This window comes from Protopterus annectens, chromosome 1.part0 (genome assembly GCF_019279795.1).
Source record: "Protopterus annectens isolate FY-2018-M chromosome 1.part0, PAN1.0, whole genome shotgun sequence".
Taxonomy (NCBI): Eukaryota; Metazoa; Chordata; order Ceratodontiformes; family Protopteridae; genus Protopterus; species Protopterus annectens.
Genome location: NC_056725.1, coordinates 1,849,768,447 through 1,849,790,141, shown reverse-complemented (window position 1 = coordinate 1,849,790,141; position 21,695 = coordinate 1,849,768,447). Strand labels below are relative to the sequence as shown.

The following is a 21,695-nucleotide window of genomic DNA, read 5'->3' as shown; positions in this document are numbered from 1 at the left end:
TACTCTAGACCAGGAAATTATCCCTCCTGGCTATAATATCCTTAGATGTGACTGTAAAACCAAAAAAGGTGGAGGTATAGCCATTCTCTATAAATCTAATCTCCAAATTTCCCCCTTTAATGTACTTCCATCATTAAACACCAAATCCAAAATCCTTACTACCAAACTCCAAATCACCAACTCCAAATCTATCTATCTAGTCTGCATGTACCTCCCCCCAGGAAACAATACCAATACTCTTGAAAACTTACTTAGTTACCTCTCTACCCAACTACCCCAGGAGACCATTGTACTAGGTGACTTTAACATCGACTGGTCCACCTGCAATTCCCCGAACCCTACAAAACACATAAATCTCTTTGGATTCTCACAATTAATAACCACTCCTATTAGAATCCACAAACCTAGCAGCAAGAACATGACTCTTGACTGGATCCTTATTAACAGCCACCCTGAAACTTATACTCCAGGAACCCTTCCCAATGACATCAGTGTCCATATGCTTACCTACATAATTAGACAAAAAGTCCATATCTCAACTACTCATAATTGCCGAACCTCCCACTCAAAAAAATTCTTTAATTCAGCCAGCTTCCTGAACAAACTGCAAGCATGTGACTGGTCACCGCTGATCCATCTTGATCTTGATGAGGCTGTGACCTACTTTAACACTAACTTTCTTCATATCCTAGATCACCATGCACCTTATCGCTCTACTAGAACAAGAACCAAATCTGCCCCATGACTCACAAAACAAAATTGGCAAAAGATGCTCCTCAGAAATAAAATCTGGGCTAAATGGAGAGCTACCAAATGTCCAGCAGATCACCTCCACTTTAAACAGCTAAGAAATGCTACCAAGAAGGATATTCTTAGAGACAAAAAAGACTTTTACCTTCACCTCCAACAAACCAGTCAACAAACTCCACAAAAATTCTGGTCAGGGATAAATAAACTTCTTCAGCCATGTCACTCTACGACTCCGGCACCAGCAGGTTTCAAATATAATAACTCCAACCAGATACCTGATGCCTTTAATAGCTACTTTACAGAAGCCATTCAAACCTTAGCCAATTCTTTACCTCCTCTCACTGCTTCCCCACTAAATACTTTCAAGACTTCATCTCCTACCTTTCAAATACAACCTGTACCAACATCTCTCATCTGCAAGCTACTTCAAAAACTGAAACCTTGCACCCCTTCTGCTGACCGTCTCCCATCTGAATACCTACATATTGCCACAAAAGCCATAGACTATCCCATCTCTATCCTTATTAACAGAACTCTCTCTGAAGGCAAAATCCCTACCATACAGAAAGTATCCCACATCATCCCACTACATAAAGGTGGCTCTTCTATTGAGCTCTCTAACTTTCAACCTATTGCCCTACTCTCCCCATTAGCTAAGATAATGGAAAAGTGTATTCACAAACAACTACTTAACCACCTACTACAAAATAACCTACTTGCAAACTGCCAACATGGCTTCAGACCATTCTATAGCACTACGACTGCCCTCTTATCCTTCTCAGACTCTATAAATAAAAATCGTAACAATAACTTTTTTTCCTCTGCACTATTTATTGACCTGTCAAAAGCATTTGATATGGTTAACCATAAATTGCTTCTAGACAAATTAAAGGCCCATTCTCTGGATCCACAAGCATTGCAATGGTTTAGATCTTATCTGGAAAATAGACAGCAAGGTGTACTTTGGGATAACAATCTGTCTTCATTACTTCCAGTAAATATTGGAATACCCCAAGGCTCTATCTTAGGTCCCCTTCTTTTTTCCTTATTTATTAACAATCTACACATGAATATACCTCAAGCCACCTGCATTCAATATGCAGATGACTCCACCTTAATCTGTATAGCTAAGAATATAGCCTCTCTCCAGTCCCTCACCCAAACTGTTTTTCATAATGTTGAAAATTGGTTTATGCAACACTGCCTCCTCCTAAATCCCCAAAAAACAAAACTACTGCTTTTTACCCCAACTCATAAATCACCTAATGCATTCTTCTCTATAACCTCTAACAATGCTACCAAGATAACTCCAGATACTACAACCCGCCTACTAGGTGTAACAGTTGATAATCGTCTCAACTACGATGCCCATATCAACTCCACCATAAAGTCTGTTAACAAAAAACTTGGTACCCTCTATAGAATAAAAACCTTCCTTAATCCTTATGCCAGGAAAACAATTGCCCAGACCCACCTCATTTCTACCCTTTTCTATGCCTCTGCTATATATACTAACCTATCCAAAAATAATCTCTCCAAACGTTCCACCTGTTATAATAGCATAGCTAGATTCATTACATGCTCCCCCTTTAAAACTCACCACTGCCTCAACCTCAAACAACTTGAATGGCTAGAACTGCAGAACCAGATACTCTTGTCAACAGTTACTTATCACTCAAAAGATCCTATACCACCCCGACAACACCCCAATCCTCACTAATCTGATTACACCATATAAAAATCTAACTACCCTATGTTCTGCTAATAAGCTCTTAGTTTTCTCGATTAAATCCAGCAGCAAAGCTGGTGATTCACTTTTCTCAAACACAGCAGGTAAAAACTGGAATTATCTTCCTTCTGAATTATCAACCCTTGCTTCTACTTCTCTGTTTAAAAACATCTAAAAGAAAATCTGAAAACGCATTGGCTTTGTCCATGTGCTAACCCAGACTGATATCTTCTTCCCCTTCCTGCTCTTACCCCTTTCCCTACTCCACTAACCTACGCCTCCAAATCCACTCCCTACTCTTTTCTTCTTAGTAAGAGGATATCACATAAGGGCTTTTCTCCCTTAATTGGATTCTACTCATACCTACTCTTGTATTTAGCATAATTTTTAGCTTAATTTTTTAGTATAATTTTTATAGTTTTACATTTATTAATATAATTCTTCTTTTGATCAATACAGCCTCTGTATTATGATTTTACTTGTCTTTATATTATTGTTAATTTTGTCGGCTGCCTTTGTATTGTGATTTTACTTGTCTTTTATATATTGTTAACTTTCTCACTGTTCATGCTTGGAGCTTTTCTCCCCGGGTCTCTACTGAAAATGGACATATTTCCAGTTAGACTAGCCCGTTCAACAAATGTAAAATAAATAAATAAATAAATAAATAATTTGTTATGACAGTACATGCAGAATAATTACTAACCTGCCTCACGATGCAGCCTTTGCAACCTAGCATCATGGGCTTGCTGGTTCGCAGCTTTCTCATCTGCAGCTGTCAGAGAAATACAGTGATATTTAGCCATACCTATTCATAGTATACACAAGCTAGGCAATTATTACCTACTTAGTAGAATGAGTACTTACTCAGTACTGGGGCATTAGGCATCTGAAGAGATTCCTGGATCCACTGTTCCAGTACATCCCCCCTCCGCCACTTCAGGTCAGCATGGTGGTGCCTGACCTGCTCACCAGTCTGGGGGATACCTGTGGCACTGGTGAGGTCATGGGCGAGACTGTCCCAGGCCTCCGTTTTATACTGTGACACCTGGTACTGGTCCTGCAGTAGTCTCTCCTCATGGTGTTTTACCAGGAGCCATACCATGATTTCTGACTCCTGGATACCCTAGCGCTGTGCTCTAAATCGAGTGGCTTCACTCACTCTAGTCATTCTGCCTGCAATAGGAAGCTACAACCAGTTATGGGTAGTATTCCCGCCTGTGGGATTTAAATACAGCCAATTTCCCACACTTTTCCATGACTGGCCAGTTTTGAATAGGCTAAGCCATGGGCACATCTGCTTACCTAAGGTTGGCACTGCTTAAAGAGGTATACCACTAGGCAGATTGAATTGGCTGCCTTACACATTGCTTACACTTACTAAGTTGAGCTGTGCAGCGGTTAGCATTGCTTAATAGTTAATTAGCATTTAATTTGCCTTTTGGCAGTGATTTATTATTCATTACAGGCTATATATATGTGTCTGGTATCCATGATTCATGTGTACATACACTGTATGGGGTCCTGGGGACTTCTACAATCACACCTCACATCTATGCTTACTGCAGTACCCCAATCACATATTTATGTTATGTAGCAGGTTATACAATATTACACTGTACATAGATTCAGTTCACATGTTTGGTTTGATTTTCCTGTGGTGAGGATTAGTTTGCTGATATTATTCATATATACTGGTATGATGGCTTAGTGGTTAACTACTGTGTCTAAAGTTTATAGGGTCCTGAGTTTGAGCCTTGCAGAAGCTGTTTATTTTGTTGCTGGGCAGAACATGGGCCGTTGGGTACAGAGTGATTACGGCACATTAAAGCAGTTGTACACGGGTGTGCATGGGTTTGCATGGAGCTAAGAACTGCTAACCTCCGGTTCCAGTTTCTAACACTCAGATAGCTTCTACTTTGCTTAATCTGTATAGGTAATGCTTACCCCCACGCAAACGCACTTAAACATGCTTACTAGTGCTTATATATGCTTACTACTGCTTATTTGTGCTTAAACCTGCTTACTAGTGCCTTATTAATACAGTAGTCCAGTTCACATTTAAATGTTATTTAGTAGGTTGTACAGCAAATATATGAGAAAAAAATGTTCATACACAGCTTTCACATGGAGAATGGTATGTTCTGCAGTAGGACTCAAACGGGAATGCCTGCTCACTAGGCAGACACCCTGCCCACTACATCATTGCTGTGCTGCTTCATTTGCATATATATTCCTTGTTATCCTCTTCGGCCTTTTAAGCTGCTTTAACCGTAGCTAAGCGATGGGCACACCTGCACACCTATGGTTAGCTGTACCCAGATTTAAGAAGAATATAACGGGTTTTCTTCGGTTTATTTTTATGTACTGTTGCTGTTGTACACATGGGGGATTGTTGGTGGGGATATGCGGACACCTATGAGCGGCCTTGCTCATTTATTTCCACTTTCTGCTGTTCTACTTTGCAGGGGTGTGTTTATTCTGAGAGCTCTGCTCTCAGACACGCCCCCTGCACTCGTACACACACCATGTATGCCTTGGAGGTCGGGCAGCACACCTTCATTAATATGCATGGCGCGTTGCCGTTCTGCTCCTAAGCGGCTGCTTCTATGCAGGACTAGACTAGTCCTGCACAGAGGATTAGTAAATATGGGGGACTGAGTTTAGGATTTAGGACCATTGACTTTTCTGACTTTTCCTGGACATAACCAGTCTGGAAGTATATTTGTTTTTTTTTTGCCAGAAAAGGCAGCAGATGAGCACAACATCACAAGGAACTCTTATTCTTTGTGTAAATTTTCTACAAAAAGACTTTTCCAGCCTACCATAATGTTTTCCAATATCTGTCTCACAGTAAACACCAAAAAGACCAAAATCATGTTACTAGGTATTGAATATTGTTTAAATAAATTTACAAAGTTTCTTTGCACAGCATTGGAGATAGCTTTTCAGGCTCTGACATATTTGCATTGCTGTGTTCTGTTCTATTGTTGTAAACTTTTATTTTTTCCCCACCTTTATAAAGATACAATCTAACTTTGTGAATCTGTGCTTGTTCCAGGAAAAGGCATTGCCCATCTCAGCACAGCCAAACTGCACAAACTAAGATAAACATTTGAGAAGAATGCAACGGAATCATTGCAGACTGCCTGTTAACTTTGGGTCTCATGCTATCAGAGCTTCTGCCTGCCTTTTGGTCTATTGTAACAATGTTAACACTGAAGAAATTTGCTTTGCAGTCAAATAGGTTTCACCTTCTACATTTATTAGGTAGTCTAGACTACACTGTCTTTGCCCAGCCTGTGACATGAGTTATAAGTCATTTTCTTCCCTTCTGTTCAGAATTCAAACAAAGGAACTTCCAGCAGAGGTATAGGTGTATACTATTTACTAGTGCATCCTGTTTACCAATCCACTGAACTGAGATTTTTTTTAATTGAGACAACAATATGTATTTAAGCTAAATATATGCTTCAAACACATCAAAACAGACCACTGGAAGTCTCATGGTGGAGGAGAGAGACTACAATGATATACCTTTTAAAAAAGAGAGCTTAAAATAATGGCAACAAAGAATTCCAAATTGATGCATTAATATGCAAAGTGATCTCCAAAAGAGTGCTTACTTACAGTAACAATTACTTTTGCAACGCACACAAAAGTTGCTTTTCAGTAGGGCACCATTTTTCATTCACTGCAATAAAACTATCATGCAGAAACTGTCATATCTGTTACAAAGGTAAGTACAGTATTTAAAGCAAGTCCCTTGTAATTTTGGCCTGAACAGTTAAATGATGATTTTAGTTTAGACAAAAAGTCAATCTTAATATATTATCTAATGAAATAATAAACTTCTCAAGATTTTCTTGAACTGACGTTAACCTGTTTGTGGAAGTATGCATTCAGCAGGCTGTATATTTATCTCACTGCAGATGTAAAAAACATATTTCATATGGAATACATGACTTTCAGCTTTTCTATTCTCATATTTCTTTCTAAGTCCCTGCTTCAACTTATCTCACATAAAGTAGTTCAAAAGCAGCCGGAGACTTCATGTTCTACAAATTAAAACCACAGAATACAACAGATCAAGGGCTAAAGATGGGATAGAATCAGCAGACTGTGAGATCATCAGACCATCGGATTTCTTCAGGTTTTACCAAAACATAGCAAGCATACACACTTTATCACTCATAATGATTTCAGATGTAATGTTGCCATTTTAATAAGTATTTGTCTTAAACTTTATATCTAGCCAGTGTTAAACAGTTTAGTTCACAATTAAACAAAAGAGCCCACATAATTATTTGGCTGTATCAAAGTAAAAGCAAAAGTATATTTTACAAATTAATAACAGAGTAGTGTTCTTGCAAAGTAGTAAAAACTGGGATAGCTTGAATGCTTGATTTCTCAGTCATAGGATCAGAGAAACTACTGTCAGACATTAAGGTCACCCTTCAGTATAGCTTCTCTTTAAAATTAAAAGTTTCACTTACCATCTGTCCTGCTGTTCTCTGTGTAGCCCTGAACTGGATAGCTGTGTCCTGCATAAAACATTTAAACAACACATTTTATTGGTAAAGGCATTTTTCTAGCTTTTTTTACTACTGCATACAAAATGCTGTTAAAAACGTTATGTGCTAAGACATAAACAGTTAATATTCTAAATACTGTGCTGCTATGGAGAGAGTCCTTTGTACTGGGAAAGTACAAAGAAATAGCCAACATTTCTACTGAGAAAAAAAATTGAAACTAAAACAGGCATAGTAAAACAAATCTGAGGTAAAGGACATCAATATTTCTACTAAAATGACCTGACAAAAATTGTAGCAATTGTAAAAAACACAAATAGTACTATCACCGTATTGCTTAAAAAAACGTGGGCTTTAGCCTGTGAGATTATCAGCAGCCTGTAATGGCTGTTAATATGGCTCAGAAGATCAATGAAATGGGGGAGGAGAGACTGAGATGGGTGGGCTGGAAAAGGTTTCAATTAACAGATAATGAAGGAGTATTTCAGATAGTATAAAAGAACATGGACTGGGGCGGCCACGGTGTTGCAGCGCTTAGTGTTGCCACCTCACAGCAAGAGGTTCTCCAGTTCAATTCTTGGCTGGGGTGCCTTCTGTGCAGAGTCTGTATGTTCTCCCTGTGGTTGTGTGGGTTTTCTTTGGGTGCTCTGGTTTCCTCCCACATCCTAAAGACATGCAGTAGGTGGAATTGACACTCTAAATTGGCCCTAGGTGTAATTGTGTGCATGTTTGTGCCTTCTGTGGAAGGTTGGGAGCCGGGCTGGCATCTCAACACCATAAAACTCCTCTGCCAATCATGAGCAGACAGATGATCCGCTGTGGCGACCCCTAACTGGAAAAAGCCAAAAGAAGAAGAAAAGAACACGGACTAGGGCCAGAGAAGTAAGTGGGAGGAGTCCTAACTGTAGAGTTTGAGGGACAGCTGTGCATGGAGGAGTAGCTAGAACTACAGGCTAATGGTCATCTTGTTTTAGGCTTCCACTCCCTCAGTGATTACCAATCTTGCTCATACGGGTGGCAGCCTGCTGTCCCATTTTTTCCCCTTTCAGGGGAGAATTGGGTACCAAGAGTGGTATCATCATCATCTTCTATGAGGGTTGGGATTTCATATATATATTATCAGTCCCCACTCTCTAATGATTTGTGGGGTCTATATTATATTATACGAACGTAAGTTCATATAATTGAAAGCTCTAATCAGCAAAACTCCCAGACATGGAGGTGCGTGTTGTGGGATCCCAGTACAGTGAAGATTGGTGATTTTTGCCCTTTCCTCACTGTAGTGTGATCTCAGAGTTGGAATATATATGTAGTGGGGGTGTGGGGGGGGCTACAGCCCCCCACAATATTGTTTTCAATGTCCGGGATTTTCGCTCATTGAGTGTTTGCTTATATGAACTTTCGTTTATATAATATAGACCCTGATTTGTATGCTACATCATCACTGACACTAGGAGGTACATGCACACCACCACACATGCAAAGACTCCAGATCAAATAATACATAATGCAACAGGCTGCATGCTGAGGGCAGTATATCTGCACTCCTGTAGAAGCCAGTGATACAATGAACCAAGCAACTATCATCCCCTTAGAATGGGTGAGCCAATGCCAGCCACTAAATCCCATCCTTCACCCTCTTCCCTGCAATGCCCATGCACACCACCACACATGCAAAGGCTCCAGGTCAAATAACATGTAATGCACCAGGCTGCATGCTGTGGGCAGTATATCTGCACTCCTGTAGAAGTCAGTGATACAATGAGCCAAGCCACTACTTTCCCCTCAGAATGGGTGAGCCACTACCAGCCACTAAATCCCATCCTTCGCCCTCTTCCCTGCAATGCCCATGTCACTAATTGGGCATAGGTCATCTGGTTCAGTATTAGGGCTTCATCTCTCTACAGCATGAGGCCAGAATGGACTAGGGTTCATTTTTGGGAAAACTAAGACAACAGAAGAGTAGAGTGAGAAGGCATGCTAAGGGCATAATGCAGGAAGGAGTTCCTTAACTTCTGGACACTGAGGTAGATTTATTTGATGGGTTACTGCTTATTATGAAGTCAATAGGGACAAGTAAGAAGGTCAGATTTCACTGTGGAAAGAATAAGTAAAATAAGTGGTTCAGTAAAGGGATTAGGCAAGGGAGGTTTGATTTACAGAGGTCTGAAGTAGAAAGAACTCAGATGTTTTGGAGACAATGAGGTGTAACTGGGCATTTGATGCCATCAGTAGAGACAAAGAGAATGTATGGAAGGAGGTATGGAAGACAGGGGGAAAACTGAAAACATAGTCCACTTTAGTCTGAGGCCAACATATGCATCATTGTATAGATAGTACAGGACATCAAAATGGATAAAAACTGAAGATTAGAAGTTTACAACAGATTGCTGCAGATGTGGGAGGTTGGTGTAATGGTTAAGGTGTTTACCTTATGATCACAAGGTGCAGGGTTTGATCCCCACAATGGGTAATTGGCTAGGCTTAAAATGGCCCATAAGGGTAGTTAGCCTAGTACTAAACTATGAACCCATGTGTAAAGTTGGAGGCAAACAACACCAGCATATAGAAGTTCTGTCCTTCAGATAGAATAGATCTGGAAACAGATGATGAAGTTATGAGAAGAGGTATGTGATCTCAACATGGAAGTCAGCTGGTGGTTGTTTTTATTTGGGTTAGAAAGAGGACAGCATTAATGCTAGGATAGGAGAAAATGGAGATCCTGTTGAATTCTAGCTGGCTTAACAAGAGAGATGGAAAGGGCATGGTGATACACAGAAGGAGGCAAGAGGGAGTTGTAGGAATGAATGAGGAAACTGGTTAGAACAGCATGGGAAGACAGGGGAGGAAAACAAGGATATGGAATGGGCATAATGCATGAGAGGGGCAAGGAGAGGGCTCCAAAGTCAAAATTCATAGAATCCTAGTGCACTGTCTAGATTGGCAAGGTTCCAACAGACCAAAGAAATTTAGATGGGAATATGTATACTAACTACTGAATCTATGTTAGAATGCTGAAGTTATTAACACTGAGCCCAAAACACTGAAATGACAAAACATTGAAGTGTCTAATATCAACAAGTAAAATATTGCATACTGCAAGTGGATGATTTTGTGACATGGTGGTACAGCTGGCATTGGAGTTTTGCCCATTCTCAGCTGTAGTGTGATCTCAGAGTTGGTATAGATAATTTATCAGGATGTTGGGGGTGGGTGGTGGGTCTTGCCACCCTGCAATGATGTGTGTTTACAATACTTTGATTTTCGATATTTGGGAAATTTAATGTTATGCCATTTCAGTGTTTTGAGTTCAATGTTATGAACATCAACATGCTGGCTTGCTAGCATTCTAACATATACCCTAACCACTTGCTAACCATACCCACAAAAGTTGGTGAAACATAGTTCTCCAGGTCATGAGGATGTAAAGTGGACCTGTTGAGATGGGTGTAACCAGAGACTCCTTACTTTGAGATGGTAATATACAGATTTGCAAGGAAGATTGCATGGTCTGCAAAATAGCTGGACTTTGAGATCTGAAAATATAGTAAGCCAGTTAGGCTCATGAGCCTACTCACAACAAACTGGCTGTAGATATTAAGCCACATTCATGGACTTCTTACAGTCAACAAAAACATCATTGAGTGAACATCTATGACGTGTAAAAGGTCACTGTTCTTTACAGTGGAGACATCTGGAAGAAGAGTATCTTGGATCAAAGCTACCCCATCAGCAAATAGCTATGCAGCTTTCTTAGAAAGCATAGATGAATGCATGCCCGGACCACCAGGCAGACTAGGTTGCACAGTCTTTCAAAAGTTTTGAACAGCATAGCTGTATGGTTTGATGTGATTAGATCTTTCTAGATTACAAGCTACCTTATTTTTAGACATCTCTGAGTGCTAATCTAGTAGAGGGCAACTGCTATAAACTTGTTATAGAGGAACTATATCCTTCAACATCTGTGTATATATCAGGGAGCAAGAAACCAGAAATGAAAAAAAAAAAGTACTTAAACTAGGACAAGCTGATGCATTATACCACTGTATTGTAACATGCCAAACTTGCATGACCCTGACTTCTAGAGTTTCAGCCACTTCACTCGTGCGTACACACACACACACACACACACACACACACACACACACACACACACACACACACACACACACACACACACTGTGTCTGAGGTGTAATCCGAGCTACATTTTTTCAGCACATTTTCAAGTTATATAAGCACTGCATCTAACTTGATAACGCCCAGTGAAGGACTCATGCCAGCTTGAAAGGTCAAGTAATTGCAAAACCTATGTTGGTTGAATAAAAGGTATCACATCACATCTGTGCTCCAGTGTCTTTGTGTAGTTCAAGTGCTGTTGTCTGTAGATCCACTACACCGTTCTTGAGATGCAAAAGATTTAATACTTAAGAAGGTAGACTAATCTTCCGTCCTCTTCAACTTTCAATCAATAAAGATATTGAAAAGAAAATGGTAAAAATAAATACACTCAGAATGTTCTTGTGTTCTGTTCTTCTCATACCCCAAGGTGATCGAAAACTGCCAGGGTCCAGCTAATATGAGGCCACATCGACAACAGCATTTTGGCAATGTTTCATTATGCCATTCTTGTGTGAAGCTAAGAAAAATTGTCACATTATGTGACAGATGGAAGGCCAGCTTGGAAACCCTTTACATAAAATCTGCATTCTCAGAATCAATAATCAATAAGAAAAGATTGGGAAAAGAGACGTGAAAATGGCAATTTATAAAATAAGAATGACAGGACATCTGTATGGTTCCCAGCTGAGCAACAAATTCTAGACGAATTAGGATTTTTGCTTGGAAGTGTTTGCCTAGGCATTTTTATACAGGTGTATATTATAACATCGAATTTTACAAAGATCGAATGTTATAATATCGAACCGGAAATGTCGAACGCTGAAAACAACGAAGGTGCAAGACACCAAATTCTTTCCCAGGGAAAGAATTTGGTGGGCCGTTGCTGTGGCTTCGCTGTTTTTAGCATTCGGTATGTTGGAACGTTACGGGTCGGGATCAGGTAAGTGTGCGATTGTGTGTAAGTTAGGGTTAGGGGCAGGTTAGGTGAGTTAGGGTTAGGGCGCGGGTCAGGTAAGTGTACGGTTGTGTGTAGGTTAGGGTTAAGGGGCGGGTTAGGTGAGTTAGGGCACGGGTGAGGTGAGTGTGCGATAGTGATGGACCTTAGGGTTAGGGTTGGGTTAAAGTAAGTGGATAGCTAGTAGTGTATGTAAAGTTTAGTTTAGGTTTAGGTGTAGGATTTTAAGTGTATGTGTGTGGATTGCTGTTTTTTGTGTGTGTTTGTGTTGTGTGTATGTTTCTCGGAATAGCGATTTTTTTTTTCCCTGGGAAAAAATTCACTATTCTGACTGTTCAATGTTTTCAGATTTTGGTGTTTAGGGTTTGATATTATAACATTCGATGTTTACAAACTTCGATGTTATAACATAGACCCTTTTTATACTCCAAACAGACTTCAGTGAATTTTTCCTCCGGTCGTATGATGGTATGATGATAAAGCCAGAGGTAACTGGGAACATGTTTTTGGGAGTGTAACAAGTTGGCAGATACTTCAAATTCCCTACAGAATACTTTGCCAAAACTGTTGGGGAGCAAATGGTTTTAATTAAGGAAATTATTATTTTGAGCTGGGACACAGGCTTTGAATTGTCTAGACATAGTAAGGCCTTACTAAGTTTAGTACTATTGGTTGCCAAAAAAAAACAATTACTTGAAAGTAGAAATCAAAATCTAAACCCACTGTTACTGAAGTACTAAATATTGTAAAGGAGATAAAACGACTGGGGGTGGGATGTTTAGAAAAGGGAATGAAAACATTACATAGAAATAAATGGAATTTGTAAGAACAATTCATGCAGAATAATGTTTAGGAGGGGAGTGAGGTTTTATGGAGGGCAGGAACTGAGCAGTTTATTTAATGTTGGAGTGAATGATCATTTTTAAAAAGGAAATATACTGCATGAATGTATGTGGTTTGTTATGTTTTCTATTAATGTATGTGAACATATGTCATAGTGTAAACTTTTTTTCAATAAATGTATTTAAAAAAGATATAATTTGTTTTCCAAAGAACTGCATGTTTTTTTTAATCTCTGCAGTAGCTAGGAAAATTATATAACCTCAAAAAAAAAAAAAAAAAAAAAAAGCTGAGAAGAGGTGATAATGTTGTCATGGTTATGTCTTAGCAGCTGTCTTCAACTGCCTGCTTTTTACTTTGCATACAGTTATACATAACAAAAAATAATTTACATAAACAACTCCATTTCATTTAAAACTGCCTATAAATTAGGCAAATATTCTAATAGTTTGTGACCTGGTACAGTAAGTGTCTTGATAGCTCTGAAACCACTTTAGTAAGCGGTGACACTGAAATGCTTTAGAGATGGTTTCTATAGAGTACATGTTGCTCTATTTTTGAACTACAAAAACTCTGAACTTTAGACTGCTTGAATTTATCTCATATAATATTGATTACTGTTGACTTTTGCATCCTGTCCAAGTTGAAAGCTATGCTTGCAGAAACCTCTATAATTTCATTTGGTATCATTCCAAGTTAGTTAAAATAATTCTATGAGTCATTGGGCAATGTTGGAAATATAGAGGATGTCATGTGGGGGTCTTAGTTGCACATTATGGTTGTATTTGCCCATTTGATGTCACTTAATATGGATATTGAGCTAATTTAGATTCCTAGCTTAAAACTGGTGCATACTAAGAGAGTTCTTGACAGGGTGGGGATTATAGAAAAAGAACAGACTGTCCAGGGAAGTTGCGAGGTGTGATGCCACAAGCAGGGACTCTTCCCACCCCTGGCAATGCCTATAATTTGCCTTTAGCACCTACCATGGAAGAAACTATTACACACACATGCATATACACACACACACACACACACACACACACACACACACACACACACACACACACACACACACACACACACACTTACACAAAGGCATGCACACATGCACATGAATACATATACATAGAGACACATTCTCACACATGCATATACACACACACACGCACACAAGCACACATGCACATGGGTACAGATACAAACAGACACATGCATACACACACACATGCATACATGCACACACGCACTCACACAGAGGCATGCACACAAATGATCACCAGTTACATCACATTACTGACTGTTTACATCTCAGATTTTTGATTATGATAAAATGTAAAAATACATAAATAATAACATAGTAACATATTTTACATCATTGCTGTTAGGACATGTAGAGTGCAGACTATTACAACTCCCCTTGCTACAATGTTTGAACATTTTCTGAGCTAAACAAGCTAAAAACTATTGCTGTTAATGCCTCCACTATGGAATGTATCGCTACATTAGTCTTTTTCCATACAGCCTCAAGGGTTGTTCTTGGGAAATTAACTGTACCAGTTTTCTCATCAAAAGAGATATTTAGAAAACAGGAATCAAAACTAGATCATTATATGGTCTCCCCATGGAGTGGCGATTGGTGACCCAAAAGTTAGGGAGGGCTGCAGGAAGCAACTGAGATGGCGGGACTAACTGGCATCGGGTGAAGCTCTATTATATCAAGGTGATGACCATTACATGTAATTAAACAACAAATGTGGATATTCATTTTTGTCAACAGACTGCTTCAATGTGGATCCACTCAATAAAGCCACTTGACCAACTGTATACAGTTCATGTCTGACTGCAGTCAGCAAGGCCAGCCTTAAGTGAAATGGAGCTCTAGTTGAAGGACTTTGTGGGCCCTCTGTTGTACATTAGCCCCCTGCACTTCCCAAGTATCCATCCCTATTTCTCCTCATCTTGACCCTACACTATTGAAATAGATTGCTTCAGTCTTGATTTGTCATGTTGGCTTCCTTTTTAGCTTCACACCATGCTTTTAGCACACTCTAACTATTCAATAATGTAATGCAATAAGTGTAGAAAACATACCTGAATTAAGCTGGAGATGTGGGGACCTAGACGTCATTGGGTTCTAGATACTCTAAGATACATCTTAAAACTTTTTAGATTCACTGATGGCCTGAACAAAAAAATCAAGGGAAAACACGTCTCTCAAGCTTATTTTTCAAAGATTACAAAACAGTTGTACCCCAATATATTGTGAAGACAAATATAAGGCTATATAAATCCCATATGGAATAGTGTCTGTCTTCTTTCCCGTCCAAGGAGAGTTAGTTGCCTTATGTGTACCCCCCCCCCCCAGTGTTATCATGGAATGATAGTAAAATTACAAATGGCAATAGACATATATTATACAGTTGGGGGTCAGGAAAAAGAAACCTAAGCATATGGTGGACAATACCCATGCTGACAGGGAGTACATATAGACACCACCCAGAAGGAAAAAAAGCCAAAACTCAACCAGACAACCAGGAACTGTTGGATGACAACACTACTCAGTCTGAAACTCTGCCAATGACCAGCTGCTGTTACATACATTCTACCCTGGCACTGAGTACAGTGTAGATGCCTGACTGTGACAGAAAGTAAAAAATAAAATATGACCAACTTACTACTTGTAGATACAGTGCACCCCCCCCCCCCCCCACAGTCATTTTCATTGTAGACAATTTTCATACATCTCAGGTATCTGATTACCTTAAAATATTCACAGAAAAGTTATTACATTTGGCTTCACTCAGATACATACAACCTCTGCAAATCTAGAATAACTTGAACTAATGACAAAGAATTAATTTGGACTGGAGGCTAGAAATTGCCTTCCCTATCAAGGCCTGATATCAGAGTATAGGCAAAGAGGAAAGGAAAGGATAGGGGGATCCTAAGTGAAACACCAGCACTAGTAGAGTTTTTAAGTAGAATCTAGAACATACGCTGCTGTTAAAAGGGGTTATAAAATATTGTATGATAGCTATAGGAATCATTCAGAGGAGATTAGAAAGGATTGAGAAGAAAGATTGGATAAGCAATTCACAAAGAAACAATGGGAGGATATATGTATGGCTCCAAAATATGCAACAAAGTGTAGAAGATTTAGAATCTTTGGATGTGTTTGTATAGGTATTTTTATATCCCAAGCATACTCCAAAGAATTTTTCCTTAGTTAGATTGCAAACGTTGGAGGCATGATGGGCAAGAAAATGATAATTGGGAACATGAGTTGGCAGACTTCAAAAGTTCTCTGCAGACTACTCTGTCAGAAATACTGGCTGATCAAATTGATGTAACTAAGGAAATGATTTTTTGAGCTGTTGTAGAGAACTGGAATTGCCTAGTAATCAAAGTCTAAACCAACCGTACAAGAAGTAGTACATATAGACACAGAGATAAAAGACCTGGGAGTGGGATCTTTTGAAAAGGTAGGGGAAATTACATAGAAAAAATGGGACTTGTGGTAACAATACATATAGAATAATGTTTTGGATGAGGAAAGGGAAGGCAGGAATTGAATGAGCTATGTAGTGTTTGACTGATAATGACTGTATAGAATATTATATATGATGTATTCTGTTTGCAATTAAAAATATGTCAGTATGGTTTGTTTTCATTTATATAAATGTATGCTTGCCTACGTCATAAGTGATAATTCAATAAAGATGCTTCTGGTTTAAAAAATATAACTCTGATATCAGAATGTAATAAAATAAAAAATAACTACTGGCTACAGTAATTTATTTATTTACACACACGCGCGAGCACACACACACACACACACACACACACACACACACACACACACACACACACATGTGACCATCAGGACTGTTACTGTATACTTCAGTTATATGGCTGTATCAAATGAATTAATAAATATGTAAGGACTGCCACACGGTAATTTATCTTCTCAGCTCTCTGCCTTCATAATACATTGTGCAACCTTCCCCACATACATGTCAACGTCTTATCTCAAGAATCAGTTAGAAAGCTAAAAATAGTGGTGGACAAATTCCAAGTCAGAAACGGTTATTAGATTTATACACTTACAAACTTGCTTGAATAACAGGCTTTGCTTCAGTAGACCCTTAAGTCTGAAGATCAAATATCTGTCATTATTTACTGACTGCGATTTGTATTGATTTACCAGGAAAAAACACAAATGTTTGCAAGGAACAGACAAAAACATAATGTAAAAAAGTGAGACTCATTCTGCAAAACTGGGGCAGACAAATGCATCTATACCACACCATACAAAACCATCAGTTACAGCCACTTTTTCAGCTGTGACTGTATACCTCAGGGGTTTATTTATTTACATCAAATGAATGAATAAATATATAAATAACTCACTCAGGAATGTATTTTCTCAGCTCACTGCTGAATAGAATGTGAATTCCCCATCTCTCACATATGTCTCATACTGTCATCTCAAAGGGGAAAGCTAAAAAAAGGACTAACATCAGGGACAGGTATTGCCTTTATATAATTAGAAACTTACTAAAATAACATGCTTTGCATTAGCATACATTTTCAGGCTATTAAGTCTGAAATTCAAATGTCTGTCATCTTTATTTACTGACTACAATCCCCACCGATTTGCCAGGAAAAAAAAAAAAACAACTTTATGAAAAACAGACACAAATATCATACAAAAATCAGAGGTATTCTACAAGATCAGGGAGAGCTGAGGGCATCTACACCCCCATGTGATCATCAGGATCAGTTACACCCACTTGTATGACTGTGAGTGTGTATCTCTGGTATTTAGTTGCCATCAAATGAATGAGTGAATACATGTGTAAATAAATGCCATACAAAACAATTACCTTCTCATCTCACAACTGTATATATGCACTAAACACTGTGCAGCTCACTGCAACTTCCCTCAAACAAATGCCACATTATACAAAAAAAAGCCCAAAATAGGAGGTACAAATATTGCTCTTATAAACTTAGAAAGGTACCAGAAAAAAAAGGTTTTACATTAACCTGCATTTCAGCTTTAATATGTAATGGTTTGCCAGAAAACTATAATGTTTAATGAGAAACAGACCAAAGATACAATGCAAAAATATGGACATTATGTGGAATTCTGGTCATAATAGAGCATATATCTTTGAGGCAAAACTGGAAATGTTAAGCAGAATCAAATAGAGGTTGTTGTAACTATGCCAAGGCATCCTCCATTATTAGATTAAAATGAAAACATTGAGTTAAATTTAAATACTATTGCAAGGTATGCCTGGGCATGTCTACAACAACCAGCGCTAGAATTACCATATCTGCACATCAGTAAAAATAAACTCCATTGCTAGATTTACCAGCAGCACCTCTTCCTCCCAAGTATTATAGTTGATGAACCCCTGACTGTAACGCTTACCTGTTTTTGGCAGCTCAGTCAGTGCACCCACAGTAATGTTGCTCTAGATTTTTTTACTGTGAAGTTTCATGGCACGAACTAATAGCCAGACTCCTTATTAAGTAAAAGTAAATGGGAAATCCTTGGCTTTTCCTTCCTCAATGTTCTATCTGCTGAGTATGTCACGAGCCATGCACGCACATTGCCAATATTTCATAGGTTGCTGCACCTACTAGCCCTGTGCCTAAGTAAATCAGCATGGTTAAAACTGCATGGAATGCTGGTCTGTTTTTTTTCAGTGCATACAAATGTATTCTGGCTGATTTCAAAGGTTTTTATTAAATAATGCTTCACTACCACAGAACTCAGTACTTTACATATATGCAGGAAGAACTCTTTTCAGTACAAAGGTTAAGAGCTGCATATTGATCTTATTTGCTTAATATGTTAAATTAAAAATTAGCAAAAAACCCCACTGCAATTAAAGTTAGAGGGCTGCAGGTCAGCAGCTAATGTCATGAGCCGCCTCTGTTCCCATGTGACTTCAACAACAGTTAGAATATTTTCATTTGGCAATGCTGATCTTGGATAATTAAGGAATAATTAGCCATAATGGTGTGGTACAACACTTTTTACTCACAAGTACTGCAGTATACCATGAGACTGAATCCTAAAAGAATTAATAGAATCAAAAGCAGGTACAACCCACCTCTGCATGACTGATTACTGCTCTTATACCATGACACACAGTTTTTAAAAGTATTTTGTGCTTCGAGTATTATGCAGTTTGCAGTATACACTCAGATGAAACAATTCTAAGAAGTCTTCCCAGTGATATATTTATAATTTCATATGTGCTTTACTTAATACAAAATAAATGATTTCTTTAACTATACTAGTATATTTTGTAAGTTTTGTTTTAGCTAATTTGATTTCTGCTTCTCATAAAGCTAAAACTGAGCTTACAAAATTAAACTTGCCTCTTTCTAAATCAATTATAATTAACACTGTTACAGAAATACAATTATTTTGTTCTGTGCCTCTACATGGAATATAAAAGGGAAGCATTGTCACAGGGCAGTCTTATTTCTGCACATACACACACACACACACACACACACACATATACACACACACACACACACACACACACACACACACACACACACACACACATGCACACTAATTTGGCAATTTTTTGACTGTAGAGCTGTAATGTCTGTTTGTGATTAAATGAATGAATTAATGCATACAAATATCCACACAGATGCATGCAGTTCAAAACATTACTGCAAAGTGCCCTAGCAACAGGTTACTTATGTAAGCTAACCTAACTCTAACCCTAATCCTAACTATAATCCTAGTCATAATGCTAATGGTAGCCCTATTCCTACCCCCCCAAAAAAAACACACAGAGACACACAATAGTTGGAATGTGAATTTGGCAAATATTTCTTATGCATGGATGAATACTTTTCAAGGTTCTAGAAAAATGTTTTGAAGATATGGCCTGATGGTATGTTTATAGGTTTAACATCTTGCAGGGGGTTGATAGGTGGTATATTGACATAGGGTATGTGAAAGCTTCAATTTTCAGGCTTTACAGGTGTCTCATGTATTATACTTGAAACTGAATGTTCTGGTTTTTGTGTGTTGCATTCCAAATCAGTCGTTTTTGGAATTAGTGTTCTATTTTTTATTCATAGCTGTAAATTTATAATTTTTGTTTGTACATTGGACATTATAAGAGCAATAATATGGATGTGACCAATATTACTCGAGGTCTTTTGGCTGATGGAGATGATATAAACATTTTTGATGCTTGTATATCATCAACCAAAGGGGGAGCTGAGGATTCATTCCTGTTTGACTCTTGTAAAGAGCTATTTACTAAGTTAACTAATGAGATTAAAAGAAATGAGAATTCAGATTTGGCATCTTAGATTATTTAAGGCATATTCAAGCAACAACATTACCCCACGAGGCTTGAGAGTCAGGACACAACCATTTTTTAAGGGGGTGGATGAAACTTTATTAACTCAATGGCAACAAGTACAACATTCATCTTCTTTGAGTTTTGTACAGATTTTGATAGAATTTTATGAACGTAGAATTATATCTTTGACTGGGAGTATAGAGGAATTATGCACTAAATTGCAAGAATATAAGGATCATGATATGTATCAAGAACAAGTCTCTTTACTTTCAGGATGTTTGATACAATTAGAACAGGATTTGAAAGCCAGAATGATTAAAAAGCTTCAGAGAGATATTAGGGACTATTCCACAGGTAAACCATTTGCACTTAAGAAAACAGTTCAGTTTATTAATAATAAATCAGGCACATCCCAGCCTAATTTTAAAAGAAAAAGAAATAGATCTATATTAAAAAATACCAAATATACATCAGATACATCAGGGGATGAATTTTCCTCCAAAACAGATAGTGAAGGAACAGTTTTACAAAGTTCTCAACCTGTCAAAAATGGTAATGTTGGTTTCCCTTTAGGAGATCTAGGCGGGGAGGGAGGAAACATAGAGGAAACAGGAACAAGTCCGGAAGCTATGTTGGCAGAGTTACCATGCAAATAGAGGATTGTCTGAATGTTCACAATATTTCATCTTTGGAACTCACACAATATCCACATTTGGGGGCAATACCAGATACTTACAAGATATTATACACAAACATTGGGATAGTTTACATATGGAGGATAGATTAGCTTATCTGTTGCCACTTAGATATAGAAGGGGAAAAACATGGGGGGCTGGTTTAACCATTATAAAAAGGGTAGTCAGATGGTACATACAATAGCTGGCCTTAGGCATAGGCCAGCTAAGGCGCCACTCTAGCAGGGGTTCTTTTTCAGTGTTTATTTGGTATACATAGACCAGGATGGGGGCACCGGGTGGTGTGGTGTGGGGCACCATGGAGCCCTTTTGCCTAGGGCACCAGTTGACCTAAGGCCGCTCCTGGGTACATAATAGTTTGGAAACTACATTACAAGGATGCTCAGTAATGGGCAGTTTTCCATGTGGACACTGAAGGTTTTGCAGTATGGTCCCTAAACAAAGCTCATTCACTCCTTCAATTGTCCTAAAGTATACAGTATAAGAGTTTTTGGAAATTGTAGTAATGATTGGGTGATCTATTTGGTAAATTGTACCTGACCTGCCTTTTATGTCGGGCAAACTTCTCGCCCATTCTAACTTAGAATATCAGAACATATGAGTGACAATAAATGTCATAGAAACACAAATGCTTTGGTACTTACGTATTATCGCAACCAGATTTTTGTGATAATACGGCTTGCTTCCCGATCACTATATCTGTTCATTGATGTTGT

The 21,695-nt window shown here is 38.4% G+C and overlaps 1 protein-coding gene across 1 annotated transcript in view; it reads right to left on the bottom strand.

Moving 5' to 3' along the window:
• Positions 1–21,695, bottom strand: part of FYB1 (FYN binding protein 1) — a 2,052,110-nt gene that overhangs the window by 1,645,396 nt on the left and 385,019 nt on the right. Inside the window, exon 2 of the mRNA XM_044069852.1 lies at positions 6,976–7,023. Within this exon, the coding sequence (XP_043925787.1) occupies positions 6,976–7,023 (48 nt within the window). The remainder of the gene's footprint in view (positions 1–6,975; positions 7,024–21,695) is intronic.